The sequence below is a fragment of the Uloborus diversus genome, chromosome 1 (genome assembly GCF_026930045.1).
Source record: "Uloborus diversus isolate 005 chromosome 1, Udiv.v.3.1, whole genome shotgun sequence".
In the NCBI taxonomy this organism is placed as follows: domain Eukaryota; kingdom Metazoa; phylum Arthropoda; class Arachnida; order Araneae; family Uloboridae; genus Uloborus; species Uloborus diversus.
The window spans coordinates 238,055,343-238,073,753 of NC_072731.1; the positions used below are offsets into that span (position 1 = coordinate 238,055,343).

Below are 18,411 nucleotides of genomic sequence, written 5' to 3' on the forward strand. Positions count from 1 at the left end.
TGAAGCTGAAACTGGTTATTGAATTAAAATAGATAATTTGTGTAAACAATATTTAGTATTATTACACAGAACTTTATTTTGAACATACTTCTCATCCGAACACATGAAAGCAAAGAAATAAATAGATTTTAAGCAATCTAGGATCTAGGTGAGGTTGACATGTTGTACCAGTCACTTTCACAACATCAATAGGAGGAGTACTATTGTTTTTGCTGGACAAGCTTATGAGTTTTAGGTTGTAACTTGTGAAAGAGGTTCCTTAATTGTCCATCCTTGCTCAATGTTTCAATTTTATGTCAGCTAATGTTGCTAATACAGATTTCTTAGAAGAGAAAACCCTAAAATTTTAGGAGAAAACAAAATGTAGAATTTTAGCGAATAAAACCTTGCATATTTCTTTACATGATATAATCCATAGGTAGAATGTACTTGTATTAGTTTTTTAGTTTAACATCTGGTTTTTAAGTATTTTCCAAAGTTGATTTAGATTTTATGATTAACCTAATTTCAGATTGTTCAGCAGACTATTTTTAAATTTTTATTCTGCATCCACAGACTGCAGAAGAAAATTCTGCTGCTGGGATCATATGCAGTTAATATGATGGTAATATGATGTAAATCCCGTATTACCCAATTTTATCCGGCATGCCGCAAAATTCGGAGGTCACCAGATTTCCAATAACCCTTCCGTGGTCCTTTCCAGCACGCCGGGAAAATAGAGGTTAGGAAAAAAATTAATACAGTAGAAGACCATTATAACGCCAACCTATATAACGCAATTCTCTACAAAACGCACAACTTTTCAGAAGTAAACAATATCTTTTGAAGTTTAAAAAATCCTTCTGTTTTGCTTTGCAAGCATAAAAATTGTAAGGCAAATTAAATTTTGAAACAGTTTTTCATCTTTCCATCTTAGTTCAAAGCTTTTAAAGGAAAATTAGTACTTACAGTAAATAGAAAATACCAGATGGCTCTTTAAAATGCTGCTGTTATGCAAACCATGAACCAGCAGAAGTGCAGGATGATGCACTTTATTTTGATTGTGAAACATATTTATTTGTGAATAACTAATTGTAATAGTGGTGCTCTAATACTCATTGCAGATAAAACTCATTCTGAAGTGCTAATATATAGATATATTCTGAATATTAATTTCAAAATTTGTGAAATGATCTATATAACGCAAAAACCTGTATAACGCAAGAGCTCTGGTCCCAAGGTGTGTGTTATAACGGTCTTCTACTGTACTATGAAAAAAATATATGTTCAGCTTTAAAATGAATATGTATTAATAAAGAGTTTAATTTCGTAAAAATATTTACTAACAATGTCATTTGTTATTCTAACATGAATAATTTTATAAAAGTAGGGGTTACCGCCCCTAAACCAGAGCTAAAGAATTTACCATAGCTATTCAATAAATAAAAATTAAACTTACCTCTCTAAAAGGAACCTAAAATAATTTATTTAAAAAAATTATGAACAAATCGCAGTAATGACAATTGCTTCTCAATTAATTACTTTATTGGCATGTAATTAAATCCATTAATAATGACCTAACATAAATAACAAACACGTATTGTATGCAATACACATTTTATTTGAAAGAAGGTTACTTTCGGGATTTATTAATTTTTTTCTTTACTGTGGTTTGGTTTCTGATTGGAACTGAATGGGGAAATTCACTTTTGTTTTGTTGCAAAATAAACCTCAAATTATTCAGCATCCCGGAAAATTCGAATTTCCCGGCATGCTGGTCAACCTCACTTTTTTCTAGCATGCCGGATAATGCGGGGTAATACGGTACATGATTAATTTTGTACATCAAGTTTCTTAAGAAGTCTGTTTTCTTTCAGTTACACAGTTGGCATTCCCCAAACTCCTGTCACAACTGTTGCATCATTAGTATCTCACTGGCTGTGTTACGCGAACAGTGCCGTCAATCCTGTCATTTACAACATCATGAATGGTAAGAATAAATCTTCACAAAAATATTGGATTCAAAGCTAAGAAGTTAAACAAACTTTCAGACTAAATGACAATCAAAAGTTGAGTACGTGTGGTGAACTAATAACTGACGGTTATAGTATTCAGTTATGGGTCCCATCTCATATGCAAGATTTAGGCTAAATATTTACAAACGTTTTACTATGCATACAAATTATTTAGGGTTAAAAGCTAAAAAAATTGCTGACTCGGTAAAATTTGTGGGATTTGTTGAGCAAAAAAAAAAAAAATCTTAATACCTTTTAAAATTATTTTTTTTTTTTTTTTAATAAAGTAAACCTGTCATGTGCAGGATAAACTTTTGGACGACATCAGGTTTTGCAAAAAATAATGTGATGCAAACTTTTAAAATATACTTTAATTTCTTACTAATTTTTTTAGTATTGGTTTCAATAAATAAAGGGTCATATTCCATAGAAAAGCATACACTATGAAAGAGTACTATTAAAAGCAACGCTATGACTTCAAGGACAATTGTGAACCTCTAAAGTTCGAGACTCAATGAGACAATTTTTGTTAGCGTTGCACAAATTGCTGAAAAAAGAATGAAATAGTAAAGTTACATTATTTCTGAGTAAATGGGGTCCGGTCCCAATTGATTCCGAGTTGAGTTATACTGTACTTATCACCTGACTCGTTATTCATTACATTGAAAAATGGATACTTTATAATTCTGGAGGAAGACTTTTAACACAAATTTTATTTACCAAATTGAATATGTTCAGTTGTGCATTGTATAATCGACAAAATGGTAATCTTTTTCAATTCAAATGGAAAAGTTTATTATTCTGTATTTACAAGAAGAATAATAAAATATGTGTGCATTGGAGAATCAAATACAAAAAGTGCCAATTTTGGAAGAATTCACTTGCAGGGAATCAGAACAGGCATCTCCTCACAGCAAATAAAAAACATACAGTTCTAAAACTTATATCCTATTAGTGGTATTTTTCCCACATACACATTGTCCATGCTTAACTTGCAAAGACCTCTATTTTTGCAACCGTTAGTCTTAGATTCATACTTTCAATTGCAAAATTGGTTAAAATAAGGTGCGGTTAAAATATTGAAAGTTTGAAGCAAAAAAGAAAATTGGAGAAAAATTACGAAATTTAACCTTTTATACGGAACTTATATTTAGAAGAACAACTTCCTTTGAAACACAATTCCACTTAATTTGAAACATTTACAACCAAAACTCAAAGAGATATTAGAGTTCAGTTTTAAGGGATTATGAAAAACATGAGATTGGAAACTTTCGCCTTTTTAGAAGAATGACCAGTTGTCAAAGCAAAAAAAAAAAAAATTATCTATGTTTTTTATTGCTATTGAAAAATAAATGCAAATGTTACAATATGATACATTTAAACACATTACAAAAACTCATACTATTTGAAAAAACACACTACGCATACATATGATTTGAAACCCTAATTAGCCACAATATTTCCCTCCAAAGGTGTTATTGAATGTGAGTGTAAAGTGGTGTAAGTCAAATGTTTTGACTTGAAATTATCAATTGACTATCAATGAAGATTATTTTCTTACGTATAAGTAAGGGGACCTTAGATTCTATAAAAAGTTAGATTCTTGTGTCCCCCCCCCCCCAGTTTTCTTTTTTGCTTCAAACTTTTAATATCTTAACTTAGCACCTTATTTTGACCATTTTTGCAACTGGAAGTATGCATCTAGGACTAACGGCTGCAAAAATAGAGGTCTTTTCAAGTTAAACAGGGACAAGCTGTATCAAGGATGGATTCAGGGGAGGGTCAAAGGGTCAGCTGACCCTCCTGTGGCATGAATTTTATTATGAAAATTATTAAACTTCATTTTCTTAGATTAGGAAAAATAGTGCATAGAGTGAATGTTAACCTTTTTTTTTTTTTTTTGCTTTGTTCTGTAAGTTATTTTTTCTTAGCACACCATTACTCAAAGGATTGACTGGGTTTGTTTACTGGGCTATTAATAGTTTGAGTTTTTTGTTCATTTTCAAAAGAACAATATATATTTAGAGTTTACGGTAACGTGTCCAACTTGTTTGCCTGAAGAAATATGACTTCTGATAAAAATTTGAATATGATCCATGGCACAGATAGCATCATTGAAAAATTTGGGGGAGAAGGGGAGATAATTTGAAAGGGTTTTAATCTTATTTGGCGGGGAGGGGAGTACCTCTGTAGAGTATGAGGTGGTGCGAAATCCCCCTTGGAGGGATAGGCACAGCTGCTTAACTGATACTTTATGTATAGGTATAATGCTCTCCATTAAAACTTGATCCCCTCTTACAAAAATTTCTGGACCCACCCCTGCACTGTATATTCCTCAACAATAGTAGCTGCTTTAAAATTATATATTTTCTCAAATCATTTTTACACAAAAGAGCAGTTTATTAACTAGAAAGAGCAGTTGTAACAATAACCACTGAATTGTTCTTAAGCAGTAGCAGATGATGCATTTTAAAACAAACAACTAAGTTGAAAAGTTCCATGATACATTGTGATTTTGTTATCTTTTAGGAAAATTTCGGAAGGAGTTCAAGAACACGTTTACATGTCAGTGCTTGAAGAAGAATAGGAGGCACATCAGCAGGGGTACGACATATCTCTGTAAATATACCAGCACAGTTTCCCACTGTGACAAAAGAATTCATGAATTGGCAAATTTTTCTTAATACACATTTCTCTGTGTATGTCCAGAGCTTATATGTACTGAAATCTCAAATGTATTGCTGTGAATGGAATAAAATCAATCATATGTTTGGTGTCTATATTACATTTTATGAATAAAAATCATCCACTAAAAGTTTCACAAACTCTAAGCATATTTTAAAAATACTTTTACTTTATGTGTTGACCTTTCCTTTTTTTTTTTTTTTTTTCTCTTTCTAAATGTTACAACACATTCAAATTGAATGAGGTAAAATCATTTTTATTCATTCATTTCAAAATAAGGAAAAATAAAAGTACTCAAATTAAGTCACCAGCAATAGTTTTCTAGATTAAATTATCTCTTCAAAACCATTCTGCAAATGTTATATTGAAGCATGGTTTTAAAAAATCCAAATTCATTTTTAAAATTTTTAGTTATCTTGGTGCAAGATATGCATGTTTCATTAATCACACAATGAATTATCTAAAACATAAATCTGTTTAATTTTTGCTCCAGCAACAAAAACTGATGCTTTTACCCTATTACATATTTGATAAGAGTCAAACTGCTAAATAAAACTCTCAAGAAAGGCTAGAAACGTTGTACTTAACTTGGAAGATGAGTTTTGCTTCTTGAGCTTGTGATGGTTTACTAACTTCTTATTCATAAATATTTCTAGATTCTCTAAGGTAACATAAGTTAATATATTTTGTACACTAAAACATTTATAATTTAAATTCTTTGTGTTTTATCAAAATTTAACCATTGCATAAATATGAAATTTTAACTATATTCTGTTAATCTATAATCATAAGTTGTTTCTTTCATATTAATATTGAACTAAGAGAAAATTTCAATTAAAAACACTCAAGAAATTTAAAAATAGCACTGAATTAATGGATCAAAGATAAGTATATTAATACAGACATGTATTTTAAGAATAATTATGCTGTTTTAGGCCCAGTATTTTTAGGCTTTTTGACATAATGTGCTAAATGATCTATGTTGAACAAATTAGAAAAATAATTTATGATTTCAGCATTAAGCGTTTCAATGAAATGAGATTGTTTAGATGTCTCTAAATGGGGCAATTAAAAATAAGTGCCTAAAAATTTTGAGCAAATAAAAATAGTTTCTAAATATCCCTATCAAAATAAGGACAGCAGTTACTAAATAACATTAACAGTTCCTAAAAATCCCTATTAGGAAATGTTCCACACACAATAAAAATCTCAATAAAAGTTGCTTCAACATAAACATAACAGCCCCAAACAAAAAAGGAGAGAGGACATTTTTTTTTTGCTAGTTTATTTGCTCTCCATATATATAAACTTATTTTCTCTCACTTAACATTTCTCAACTGCAAAAGATTTTGATAAGCGTTCTGTTGTGATACAACAAGGAAGAAAATGGAAAATTGATGATTTTATGACTTTCGGGCGATGGTATATAAATTAGTCAAAAACCCAATCAAAACTATAGTCTGATACATTAATGGGTGACTTTTTAAAAATTTTAAGCACACTCCGATGATTTTTGAGAGAATTTAAACACTAAGAAACTTTTTCAAGCACTTTTCATGGTTTTTCAAGGGCATACGAACCCTGTCTAAGAGTTATAAAATAATGTTAACACCTATCTTACTTTTTAAATACTATTGACTCTCTGTTTAACGACGCTCTATTAAACGACTTTCTCTATTTAACGACGATTTTTCACGGTCCCGAATGCTCCTCTGTAGTTTTAGAAAAATTCCATTTAAGGAGGAATTCTACTTAAGGACGATTTTTTGCGGTCCCTTAAAGGTCGTTAAATAGAAAGTCAACTGTATACATGTAAATTTAACAATTAGGCTTTCTTGCTGTTTTTAAGTCTAAATATTAGAAATTAAAAGAAATGTATATCAGAATGAAAAGTAATTGACCCAAACTTACAAATCTATCAGGCTTCAAAGCAAGTGCAATAAAAAAAAAAGAACGAAATCAAGAAAAGAATGCATTTTTTAGCATTTGTAAACTCATCACATACGCATGGCAGCATGCTAACATGAAATGAATCTTGACCTGCGTACAGAAAAAAATGATGAAATCAAAATTACTGAAACACAAAATTGCAAAATTATTCCATTTATATGTATATGTGTTGAAAGTCACTTTGATGACTACTGTTTCGCTTCGAAAACTCAAAATATTTCTGAACTGAAAAAGCAGTTCTTGTTATCCTGATAATTTTGCCATTTTATGCTTTAATGATGATCTTATCATTTAAACATGAAGTGTATGTATTTATCAAACCAATTCAAACTAAAAAATAAATAATAAAAGTTTTTGTCAGATGTTTTTTAATTCTCACTTCTTTTTCATTGAAAAGGGGGTTCCTTATAACTCTTGAAACATGTGTGCAGTTTCCAGAAAATTTGTGCTCATTAAGTTGTACTTTTACTGTCTGACCATCAATTACATGGAAAGGCTAATATCCGGTTCATAGGCGGAAATGGACGTATCTATTAGTTTATAGGCGTGTTAGTTGATTTGCTACAGATGTGCACTTTTGCCTCTCTATTATTTAGCCTTAGTTTTGTAAAAATGAAAATTTGCTCATAGCAATATTTTTTAAATCTAAAGTACATTCAATCTATATTCTCACGGCAAAAATTGGTTTATTTATTCACAACAAAATTTGAGCTTACCATTTGGCCTTTACATTCCTGAACGAAATGAAAATATTTTATTTTCTTTTTGTTGTTTCCATGGTAACTATTTTTGTTTTCCCTTATTTTATTCTAGGAAATGCAATAAATGAATAAGGCACTAGTGACATTATAAAAAGCGTGCATCAAAATCCCATCGTTATTTTCTCTTCTCTCCTGCTAGATTAATTCAGATGGAATAGTCTTTACTTGGCAGATTGCCAAATTACATACAATCCACGGTCAAACAGTACCTTTTATTTTTCTGCACAAGGCATTTATTTATTTCAATACATACTAATCAAAAACAATGCAAAATATCTTTTTTAATTTTCTACAAAATGTATACTATACATAGGTTATTCAAGATTTATAATACGCTTGTAATATATCACACTTAGGCTTATAAATGGTTTTATCCCTCAGGTTAATTAACCAACCAGGTTCTAGGCCCAGAAAAACTTGTCTTGGATCTTTTCTACTTTTCAGCATTTCAAACTGGAAGAAAATTTCAATTAAAAATGCATTAGTTTTCCAACAACTATTACACCTGCATTTCAAGACATTTAATTATGCTTTAAGTTTATAGATATTTATTTAGGTATTGATACAGACCCAGAAGGAAAATGAGGAACTCCAACTCTTTGAACTTAAAAACGTTTGATTCACAACTCCAACTCCTTTTCCCCAAATGAAATCCGACTTGAACTCCACAGGCCTGGTTTTTACCAGGGCTGTGGAATCAGGGAAAATGATTGACTCTTTCAGGAACTTTAAGCTCTCTGATTCCTTTGCTCTTTTTTTTCTTTTAATAAGAATTGAAAACCTTTTTGCATGCTCTACTTTTGTTATATTTGTGCTTAGAATTAAAATACATGAAGAAAATATCTTTCTTCATATATTTTAATGATTCTACAGTGGAGTCTCGAAAATCCGAGGTAATTGGGGCTCGCGCCACCTTGGATTACTGAAAACTTGGATTATCCGAAAAATCTTCGGACTACAAAAGTACATGAACTGTTTACTTCTTACGCTATGAAAAGGAAATATTGTCTCTTCGAAAAATTTATCACTCAAATTTCAAGATAAATTTATGTTTTAGTTGATCCTAAACAAGTTTTGATTTTTTTTTTTTATGTCTGCAAGTGCTTGTGTGTATATTTGCAGGCAACCAAAAAATGTCCATTGATCATCCTCGAATAAATTTTGATGAGCTTTGTCGTTACATTTGTGTCTATGTGTGAGCGTGCGTATGTATCTCACATAATACAAAAATATTAGTCATAGAAGGAGAAAATTTCGTATATATGAATTGTACTCAATCAAATTTTGCACTTCCCTTTTTAATTGCTATCGGATATTTTAAAAGAGATGTTTTTTCGTTCTTTGAGGCAAAACAATGCTTTAATTTCAGGTTATTTTTTTGTATCAACCAACTTCTTACTTTCTCCAAGGCATCTCTTAAAACATCTTTAACAGTCGATAAATATTTCTTGGCGACTATTATTGAAATAAACCTTTCAATATCATGTTATTACCTTATTGTATGTTAATAGGAAAGTTCTACTTAGCGAAATATTTCAATTTTCAGATTAAAGTATTTTTTGTCCGTAAAAAGTATACCCTAAAATTATCAACCAAGCACCTGGAATTAAGCGAAACCTCGGACTTTTGAGACTCGGGTTTTCAAGACTCTACTGTATTTAAAGCTTATTATGTAAAAGAACAAGATCTTGCCAACCAATATTCTATAAGATACTTTTAAAAAGGAACTGAAACAGGTAATGTTTCAGGGTGAAGAAAAACTACTTTTTTTTTTGTATTATTTTGAAACTAAAGTGTTTCTATATTACAACACTTGCATCGTTTGCATATTAAGGCAAAATATTACTCTGATTACAACTGAAAATCCAAAATTTATTTGGATTGTTATATGTATTTGGAGCAAGAGCGGGACGCTTTCATTTCATTAAAATATCATTAAAATTGACTTCTAACAGGCAAAGTTCAACATAATACTAAATTTAAAGACTTTATTTTTAATGAATTGATACAACAATTCTCTATGATTCCTGAAAATTTTCAAAAAAAAAAAAAAGCTGTCCCTTTCTTGCCTTTAGTGTTTTTTTTTCTTGCTTCAATTTTTCAAAATTTGATCACTCCTTGCGTCATTATTCCTTTCTCATAATGTTACTTATATTTGAGGAATGAATGCTTTGGATTTTTAAAAGCTATTTTTCACAGAATAAGTATTTTGACTCTGAGAATCCAAACAAAAGGGAGAATAATAAATAGCCACAAATTTGAATTCAGTGAGCACTGGGTAATTGAATGACTTTAATCAATAAAATTCTCAAAAGCAGTACTAAATCCAGCACTAACTGTGAAAAACTGCCAGATATTTGAATCAAACATGCCGCTTAAATGTATTAATTGTTACATAATTAAACATTTCTCACAAACACATGGCATATCATTGAAGACTTTTCCTTTTCTTTGCCTATTTTTCAAGCCGAAGGAAATTGAAACAAGTTTTGAGATTGTTTTTTCAAAGTCCTTAAAAATAATTTTTTAATCAAAGAATGAATATTTTGAATTGAACGGATACTTTTAAACATAGTTCATCATGTTTGGCTACAACTAAAATGATTCCTCTACGATTGTATTCAGGATTCCACATAAAAAAATATTTTCTATTTTTTTGTTTCATTGAATCAAAACTGTTTAGAAAAAACTTGATTCCTATAAGCGGCAGTCACTGTATATACAGTAATTTCTGGAAGTAATGCTGCAGCGTTTTTGTGTTAAAAATTTAAATTTTTGGAAGTGCAGCCTTTCTTGCAATGGTGCATTTACAATTTTTTCTTTTTATCATCCCGATTTTAGTCCAACTGTTTTAACAAAATAATAAGGAAATATATACTTGACACATTCATATACCATTATATTAACTTTTCATTAATAACTTTAACTACAGTAAACGGCAGACTGGTTCAAAATGTGCAAGAAAACCCAGATTTCCTATTCACAAAATTTTCATGCAGTTGATTACATGCAAAATGGAGCACATTTTCTTAAAAAGGAGGTAATGTAAAACCTTAATAGGAAAGCAAAAAATTAAAAACCCTGCATATTTTATTGATGTTAGTACAGAATAAAAAGGACAAAGAACAAAAATTTGCAAAACATCTATTTTTTTTAAATTGAAAAAACAAACTTTGATTATGAAATATGATTGTTGTTCGTTCTAGATTGTAAATATGATTATAAAATTTCATTTTTTCTGTTAGTAAAGAGTTTATTTGCAAAAAAACAAAAGGCGAGAAAACATTTCTGACTCTCCTCTAAAAATCAGGAATCGATTTAAATGCAGGATTCCGTTCTTTCTTTAAAAATTGGGAATTGGAGCCATATGCAAGAATACTGCGAATTCATTCCTTTTAATACGCTTTTTAATGGGTATTTTCTACTCCGATATGCCATGGATGAGTTAATCATTGTTTTTGAGAGTAACGTTTTTAACCATTATAAATTTTTTTTTGACACTTTTTTCAGGGTGTGGTGATTATGCCGATGTGGCGTTTCTTCTGGAAATTACCGTACATATGCAGTGCATTAATATTTAGAATCAAAATGAATTTACCATCGGATCCTTGGAGATGTCTGGGAGCTCATAGCCATATTTTTGAGCAAGAGCCAATCTTTCATCTGCAATTTTTTCTGGGTCTGCAAGGTATCCACGAGATTTAGGATCAGCATAAAAAGCAACTGTATCTTCAGGTGGCAATTTACGAAGAGGGATTGGAATACCTTTTAAAGACCATTTATATTATGATAAATAAAAAGATAACACATTGAATATTCTTTATTAGTAATGAAATATTCGTTTCCTTTCATTATTATTTTACCAAAATAATAATTGATACATAAAAAAATAATTACAATAATCAAGTTTTAAAAAAAATGTAATTTCAATTTAGTATTTTTTAAAAGATGTATTAAGATTTAGAAGTTTCCTACTGTTGAATGAACTAAATTGAATTTCATGATAAAAAGTTTCATACATTCAAAACAACACAGAATAAATCGAAACTTTATTAAAGAAGCAGACATGATTGTGAGAGTTCAAACTCATAATCATCCAAACAACAAACTAATTTAAGAGCTTATTCCTGCAGTTCTGTAGATTTCATACATTTGTGATAGCATGTCTCACTATGAATAGCACATAAGTTAGGCACAACACTACGTTTTCTGTAATGAATCGAAATAAGTTATAAGTTAATTTGTTATAATTTATTTATAAGTTCTCATGTGAACCCATTCAACACAATTATGTCTTCCTTTAATTATTTTAATATAATTTAGCTTTTAAATGTGTTATAAAATTACATCATACACTGCGTTGTTTTGTACAAATGTTTATGTAAATTAGTTACCATTTTACAGCAAAAATGGATTTGAGATTCGGGGTAATTTTCCCAAGCAAAATTTCTTATTGGGTTTTTCATCATCCCTTTTTGCAAAATATAAACTCAATAGCTGCCATTCTCAAGGAAAATTAACAATATCATTCCACTGCTAAAATGAATTTCAGTTAAATAGCTAAAGTATAGTTAAAAACTCGAACCTGGGAAATTTATCTAACAGTTTAGAAACATTGCAACAAAAGATGGAGATATTTTACTTTAATGGGTTCAAGCTCTGATGACATAGTTATTTTTCTTACATGATACTTGCAAGTAACGTTTTTCTATAATATTGTTTACAGTATGTCAACCTGACTTTTCAAAAGTTTTACCAGGCAGGGAATATTCAAACAGTAAAGTTATTTGATGCTTGAAGACATGACAAATTGATGACTTTAACTTTTTAATGGGGAAAATTTTCAACATCTCACTATCTCACATTTGCAAAACAAACCACCACATAAACTCACAAGTGACTTAATATACACTAACATTAAACAAGAAAACTAAAACTCTTTACACATATTGTACACAAACAGCTCTCACTGTCCACCACACCTTTCTGATCTCCATTCGCTGGCCACACCCAAGCTCCTGTCCGATGATGTTGCCAACGTCCTTCCACAAAAGTCCGTTACAGTGGCGAAGCCCTGTGGCTTCGCTCACTACCTTGGAGGATTCCTACAATATTGCTGTTGTCTCACTGTCCTTGCTGTCTCACTTCTTCCTTACTCTTCAGTGTTAGTCTTCAAAGTCAAACATTTATTCAGTAAAAAATTACAGGGGTAATTGTGAGTTCATGAAAAAATACCTGAAGGTTTTCATAAGAAAATGGAAAGTGGGCTGTCATTTTGTAAATTAAGAACCTCAAATATTTTTTTAATTGAGAATAAATTATAAGCAAGTGCAGAAAACTGCACTTCAGATCCTTGTGAAGACACCCATTATGTGACAATAAACCAGCCATGTGACAACAAACCTGCTACGTGACATCAAATGTGAAAATGTTTTGAAAATAAACGTCAAAAGTGCAATACATTTGACACTGAAAACAAACCAGAACTAAAATTTCAAATTAAGAAAATTTTAATGACAATGTTTTTTCTTCTTCTTGAACTATTTTTAAAATCAACATAGCAAGTCATGAGAGTACAACAAAAATAAAATACATTTCTTAAGCATATGCAACTAATTCATAATTAACCTTTTACGTTTGTTTGAGTGAAAGACGAGAAATTGTTGACCGATAAAAGAGCAAATGTCAAAGTTGAAAGACAGAATGAAAAAATAGGTACCTTTTTAAACTTAAATTCAACATTTAAAAAGAAATAATGCATATTTCAAAAATGTTTCATTTTAATAACAAACAAACAAAGCTCCAGGTAAAGCTTTTCTGTAAATGTGAAATATTTTAAAATCAATAAAAATTGCATTTGCTACGAATAATAGAAAAGAATTTTTTTTAACTAGATGCTATATGCAAGTCTTTTAATCAATACAATATGAACTAATTTGGAGATTTAGCTAACTAATTAATATATAAGTAAGGTAAGAACTAGATTACAACAAAACTTAAAATGATTTGAACAAATATCAAATTAAGTCAGCAACTTATTCATTCAAATGAAATGTAAAAACAAAATTTTCTGCAGAAACATTATGAATGCTTCTTACACAATTAGTAATATAGCATGTTTAATCATCAATATTATTTTATTTAACTAGAAATCCTTTTCTAGAAAATTAAATTTGATCATATGTCTCATAAATGCAAATCATACGAAACCATAATAAGAAAATTCCTTTATCTTTCAAATGTATCTATAAATTGATATACAGAAAGAGTTTTCAAGGCTTATAGAGATTTTTTATAACAAGTAAACAAATAAGAAATTATTCAATGTTTATTTACTTTGTCAACACCATTACATTTTCCACAACCTACACAATCAGCTTTATTCAATGATGATTTCATCAAACCACTGTGTGAAACAAAGATCATAATTATCTACAGATAAATCCTTTATTTTCTTGTTTTTAACTGGTTATAAAATTTGAAACAAAGTACCAAGTACATTGTAATAATAGCTATTTTAAAAATGCAATGCTTTTCATGTTACATTAAGCCCTGGTTTCCTAGAAGCAAAATCACCGAGCTTTGGCCTCGCTACTCGGCGTGACGCTGAAATCAAAGTCAAGTGATTCCGACGCGGCCACTCACAACGTCGATTTAGCTTGGTCACACATGCGCAGAAGAATCTTTTTTTTTTTCTCGCCGATAAGCGACGCCGAAGGTCGGCGATTCACTCCTAGGAAACCGATGCTTTACTAGAGTAAAGATTTTGATCTAAAAAAATAAATCCTAAAATATTTTTGAATATGTTATTTAAGTCTGATTGAATACAAACATATACACAACATATTAAAAATATGTATAAGTGGCATCACTTAAATAAAGAAAAAATTTTACCTCTTTCAAAATATTTCTGTGGATTAATAAGAGCAATAATACTCTCAATATCATAGTATGAATTGGTAATTACACCTCCATTTCTTTCCACAGCAGCTATAACTGTTTCTTTTGCATGCTGAACTTCAATATTTACTTTAGCAGTAAAAGTATCAGCACCCTGCACAAAGAACAAACAATGATAAGTGCATCGCAATATTATCCAAAACTATTGAGCCCAATAAATTTAATCCGGACTCATGTGAAAACTTTACTAATTATCATTTGTAATATGTAATGAAAATAAATTCTATTTTCAAATGAGAAAAAGCAATGGTAACATTTTGCACTAAAAACTAAATCTAGAGGTTAGAGCATGGATTTCAAAAAAAAAAAAATTAGGAAATTTTTAGAACATTTATCAAAAGCATTATTACAAACCCAATTATTTTTAAAGGATATACATTGTTTTTAACTACTTTGTTAGGGACTGCAGCCCCCCCCCTTTTTTTTGGAACTTTAAATGAAATCTTTTCTCTAAATCCTTACAAAAAGTATAAATGTAAAAGTGAGTTTGTTACGTTTTTAAGTCTTAACCAGTCAGGAAATTTTGTATACACTTTATGAGGGGTGTAGAATAGGACATAGTAGTTTTCTTGTTAAGCATTTTTTAAAGGGCTCAGAGTCCTGCCTTTTTTAATCCCTTGCCGGTGTCGCCAGAGTCCAGTTGGGACAACAACTTGGTGCATTTTTTGTGATGCCCGAGCCGAGTTCGGTCAGGATAAAAATTCCCGTTTCTTTTTTGTGAATCCCAAGCAGACTTATTTTTGGCTTGAGAATACTTAGTTCACTATTTTCCTACTAGATGGCATTAGTTGTACTAGTCTCTTACCGATCATGAGAGCTCATGGAAGGAGCGAAAGGCGGCGTGTCGGCTGCTGAAACAATCAAAAACACGCTTGGACGGTTTCGCTTTTTTGTTTAGTTTTTGCTCGTTTTTAGTGAGTTTCTTTGCAAATAATTTTCTTTTTTCGCAGTATCAGATGCAGAAACTGATGAGGAGCACAGTTTAGGCTCCTTAGGATCGGATAGATATTTCTAGTGATGAAGATTACATCAAACGTGATAATGATAGCGATATTTCGTTGCATAGAGATTGGAATCCATTACCTTTGGACAATCTTTCTCCTGCCCCTCCAAGATTTCCATTTCAGCAAAGAGCAGTAAGTGCAACAATTGATACGTCAAATTTCACGCATGAAACTGAATATTTTTATCTGTTTTTTGATAGCAATTTGTTGCATATAATGCTAACAGAAACTGAAACTAACAGATATGCAGAGCAATGCATCCACAGTCAAACGATAAAATCAAAAAGTAGAGTTAAAAGGTGGGTTCCCACGAATGAAAGTGAAATTAAGATTTTTTTTGCCTTGCATATATTACAAGGTATTATAAAGAAACCAGCTGTAGAGATGTTTTGGTCGAAAAAGGAATGCGTTGGAACTCTGTTATTTCAAAATATTATGACATATGATAGGTTTTAAATATTAAAAAGATAACTGCATTTAGTGAACAATGAAGACATTGATCTACAGACGCATCCTAATCCAAAATTTTATAAAATTTGGACAATTTTTCAGTATCTAAACGAGAAATTTTCTTCATTATACGTTCCAGATCACGATGTGGCTGTAGGTGAAAGTCTGATGCTGTATAAGGGTAGATTGGGGTGGATCCAGTTTTTGCTTCTGAAAAGATCTCGCTTTGGGATAAAGACATTTATGCTATGTGAGAGTAAAATAGGATATATTTTTCCCAGTATTATTTACACTGGAAAAGGCACAAGAATTCATACTGACTTTGCACATTTTGGAATGTCTGGTCAAAATTTGTTCCAATGTTCCAAGGTAATTAGAAAGTAAATTATAACTATTTTTAACTGATTTCATGCTAAAATGTAGATAAGCGTTCAACTAGAAATTCATGGTTGATCACGGTCATTGTTGGAACAAGGCTTTCATTAAAATTTGTAGCGTGAAGAAAATCGTTGAGAAGAAAGATCTGTTGCCATTTTTTTCCTCTGATATGAACAAATAAAATTCTGGCTTTTGTTTTGAGGCTTTTTCTGTAATCTTGGGATTAAAAAATTTTCCTCTTTGGTTATTTTTCCACAATCTGTCAAGAAATTTTAGATTTTTTTTTTTTTTTTTTGAGACCATGCTAAGCCGGGTGGCACAGCTAGCAGGACTGGACTGTACCCCCTCAATGGAACTTCAGAGGGGCGCACGATATATCCAGACTCATTAGCTATTGTATATGCATACAACGAGGGGAGTGCGAGGGAGAAAATATTCTCATGTGTCATTGCTCATTACTAACTATAAAGCTTCTTGCATAGGTGTTCCCATGAGAGGAACATTAAAACTGTTATTGGGTGTTTTGAGGGTATTTTGGGGGAAGGGGAGTCCTCGTTCTTGGGAGCAGGGCAAATAAGTAGTATGTATTAGGAAAATGCAGGGCTGAATGTAAACCTAATGAGGCCCTAAGCTATTTCAGGTGTGGAGTCCCTTTTTGTAGTCTGGACAACTTTTCATTCGGTAGCTGATGCTTAGCAAACCAATTTTCAACATTTCTGGCACAATGAATAGTTGCATTGTTGTCCATGAAGTATTTGTTGCCATCAGGATAAAAATGCAACATTGCAGGGTGCACTTGATTTTCTCTCAAAGAGCATGCTTGCAGAACATGCCCCATATCATGATACTCCCTCCAGATCCTTGCACAGTGCGAGTAGGGCAAGAAGTTTCTCTCAAACGTTTCTAATTCATTGGCCAGTAATTGTATGATTAAAATGAAATAAAATGAATAAAAATTAAACTCCATACAAATTAATCGTAGGTAAGAACACTCTCGATGAAGTCACCTTTCAAACAAACAAGCAAAAAAGCACAAAAATTCCGTTTATTCGTTTATGGGGCTGCCATTTGTCCAGATTAATCTCCCCCCCCCCCCAAATATTTTACTCATAAATTTCTGTAAAAGTTTGTATTTAACATTTATCATAAGAAATGTTGGAGAGAATTTCTAATCTAATAATATCTCCCCAATATTTCCTTTAATACTTGAAGAGTGAGTTCTGAAATAAGACTAACAAACTATTTCAAACTTGAATGACGTTTATCTTTATACATAAAGGGCTACTTCTGTCCGGATGTCCGGGGTAAACTTCAAAACTACTGGACGGATTTTAACCATTTTTTCATCATTGATAGCTACATTATCAGGGAACAACTTAGGCTATAATTTATTGCTAAAAAACTCAGTTTAAAAACGTCGTGATCGAAAACAGTAAATGTCATATAATTTCCACATCAAATGATTAAAGATTAAACCCATTGTTTCCAAAATTCGTTGCCTAACAACAGCAACATTAAAAGTAATCATGATATAAATTTAGCATCATGGCCTCTCTGGAGCAAGCATGATATTTGTGCTTTCTTAGGAGTTGCATCCTTATCTTTATACATAAAGGGCTACTTCTGTCCGGATGTCCGGGGTAAACTTTAAAACTACTGGACGGATTTTATCCATTTTTTCACCATTGATAGCTACATTATCAGGGAACAAAGGCTATAATTTATTGCTAAAAAACTCAGTTTAAAAACGTTGTTATCGAAAACAGTAAATGTCATGTAATTTCCACATCAAATGATTAAAGATTATACCCATTGTTTCGAAAATTCGTTGCCTTACAACTGCAATATTAAAAGTAATCATAATGTAAATTTTGAATCAAGGCCTCTCTGGAGCAAGCATGACATTTATTGCTTTCTTAGGAATTGCATCCTCATCTTTTGTCCGGGGTAAACTTCAAAACTACTGGACGGATTTTAACCATTTTTTCACCATAGATAGCTACATTATCAGGAAGCAACTTAGGCTATAATTTATTAATTAAAAACTTAGTTTGAAAAAGTTATGTTGGAAAACAGTAAATTTCATGTAATTTCCCCATGTTATGATTAAACATAGAGTAAAGAAATATACATAGACATGCCTCGTCTATGGCAAAAAGGAGATGAAATTGAAGCCATAGCGGTGCTATGATGAACGGAGTTATGATAACGTGATCGCTTCGCAAGTAT

At 31.1% G+C, this 18,411-nt stretch overlaps 2 protein-coding genes across 2 annotated transcripts in view; one reads left to right on the forward strand and one right to left on the reverse strand.

Moving 5' to 3' along the window:
• The window catches only part of LOC129234209 (orexin receptor type 2-like), a 53,215-nt gene extending 48,465 nt beyond the window's left edge, over positions 1-4,750 (forward strand). Inside the window, exons 4-5 of the mRNA XM_054868132.1 lie at positions 1,857-1,969; positions 4,524-4,750. Of these exons, the coding sequence (XP_054724107.1) occupies positions 1,857-1,969; positions 4,524-4,678 (268 nt within the window). The 3' untranslated portion in view covers positions 4,679-4,750. The remainder of the gene's footprint in view (positions 1-1,856; positions 1,970-4,523) is intronic.
• A 2,845-nt stretch (positions 4,751-7,595) lies between these two features.
• The window catches only part of LOC129234211 (39S ribosomal protein L15, mitochondrial-like), a 31,246-nt gene continuing 20,430 nt past the window's right edge, over positions 7,596-18,411 (reverse strand). Inside the window, exons 4-6 of the mRNA XM_054868133.1 lie at positions 14,285-14,444; positions 10,989-11,155; positions 7,596-7,843 (exon numbers count right to left, since the gene is read on the reverse strand). Of these exons, the coding sequence (XP_054724108.1) occupies positions 7,709-7,843; positions 10,989-11,155; positions 14,285-14,444 (462 nt within the window). The 3' untranslated portion in view covers positions 7,596-7,708. The remainder of the gene's footprint in view (positions 7,844-10,988; positions 11,156-14,284; positions 14,445-18,411) is intronic.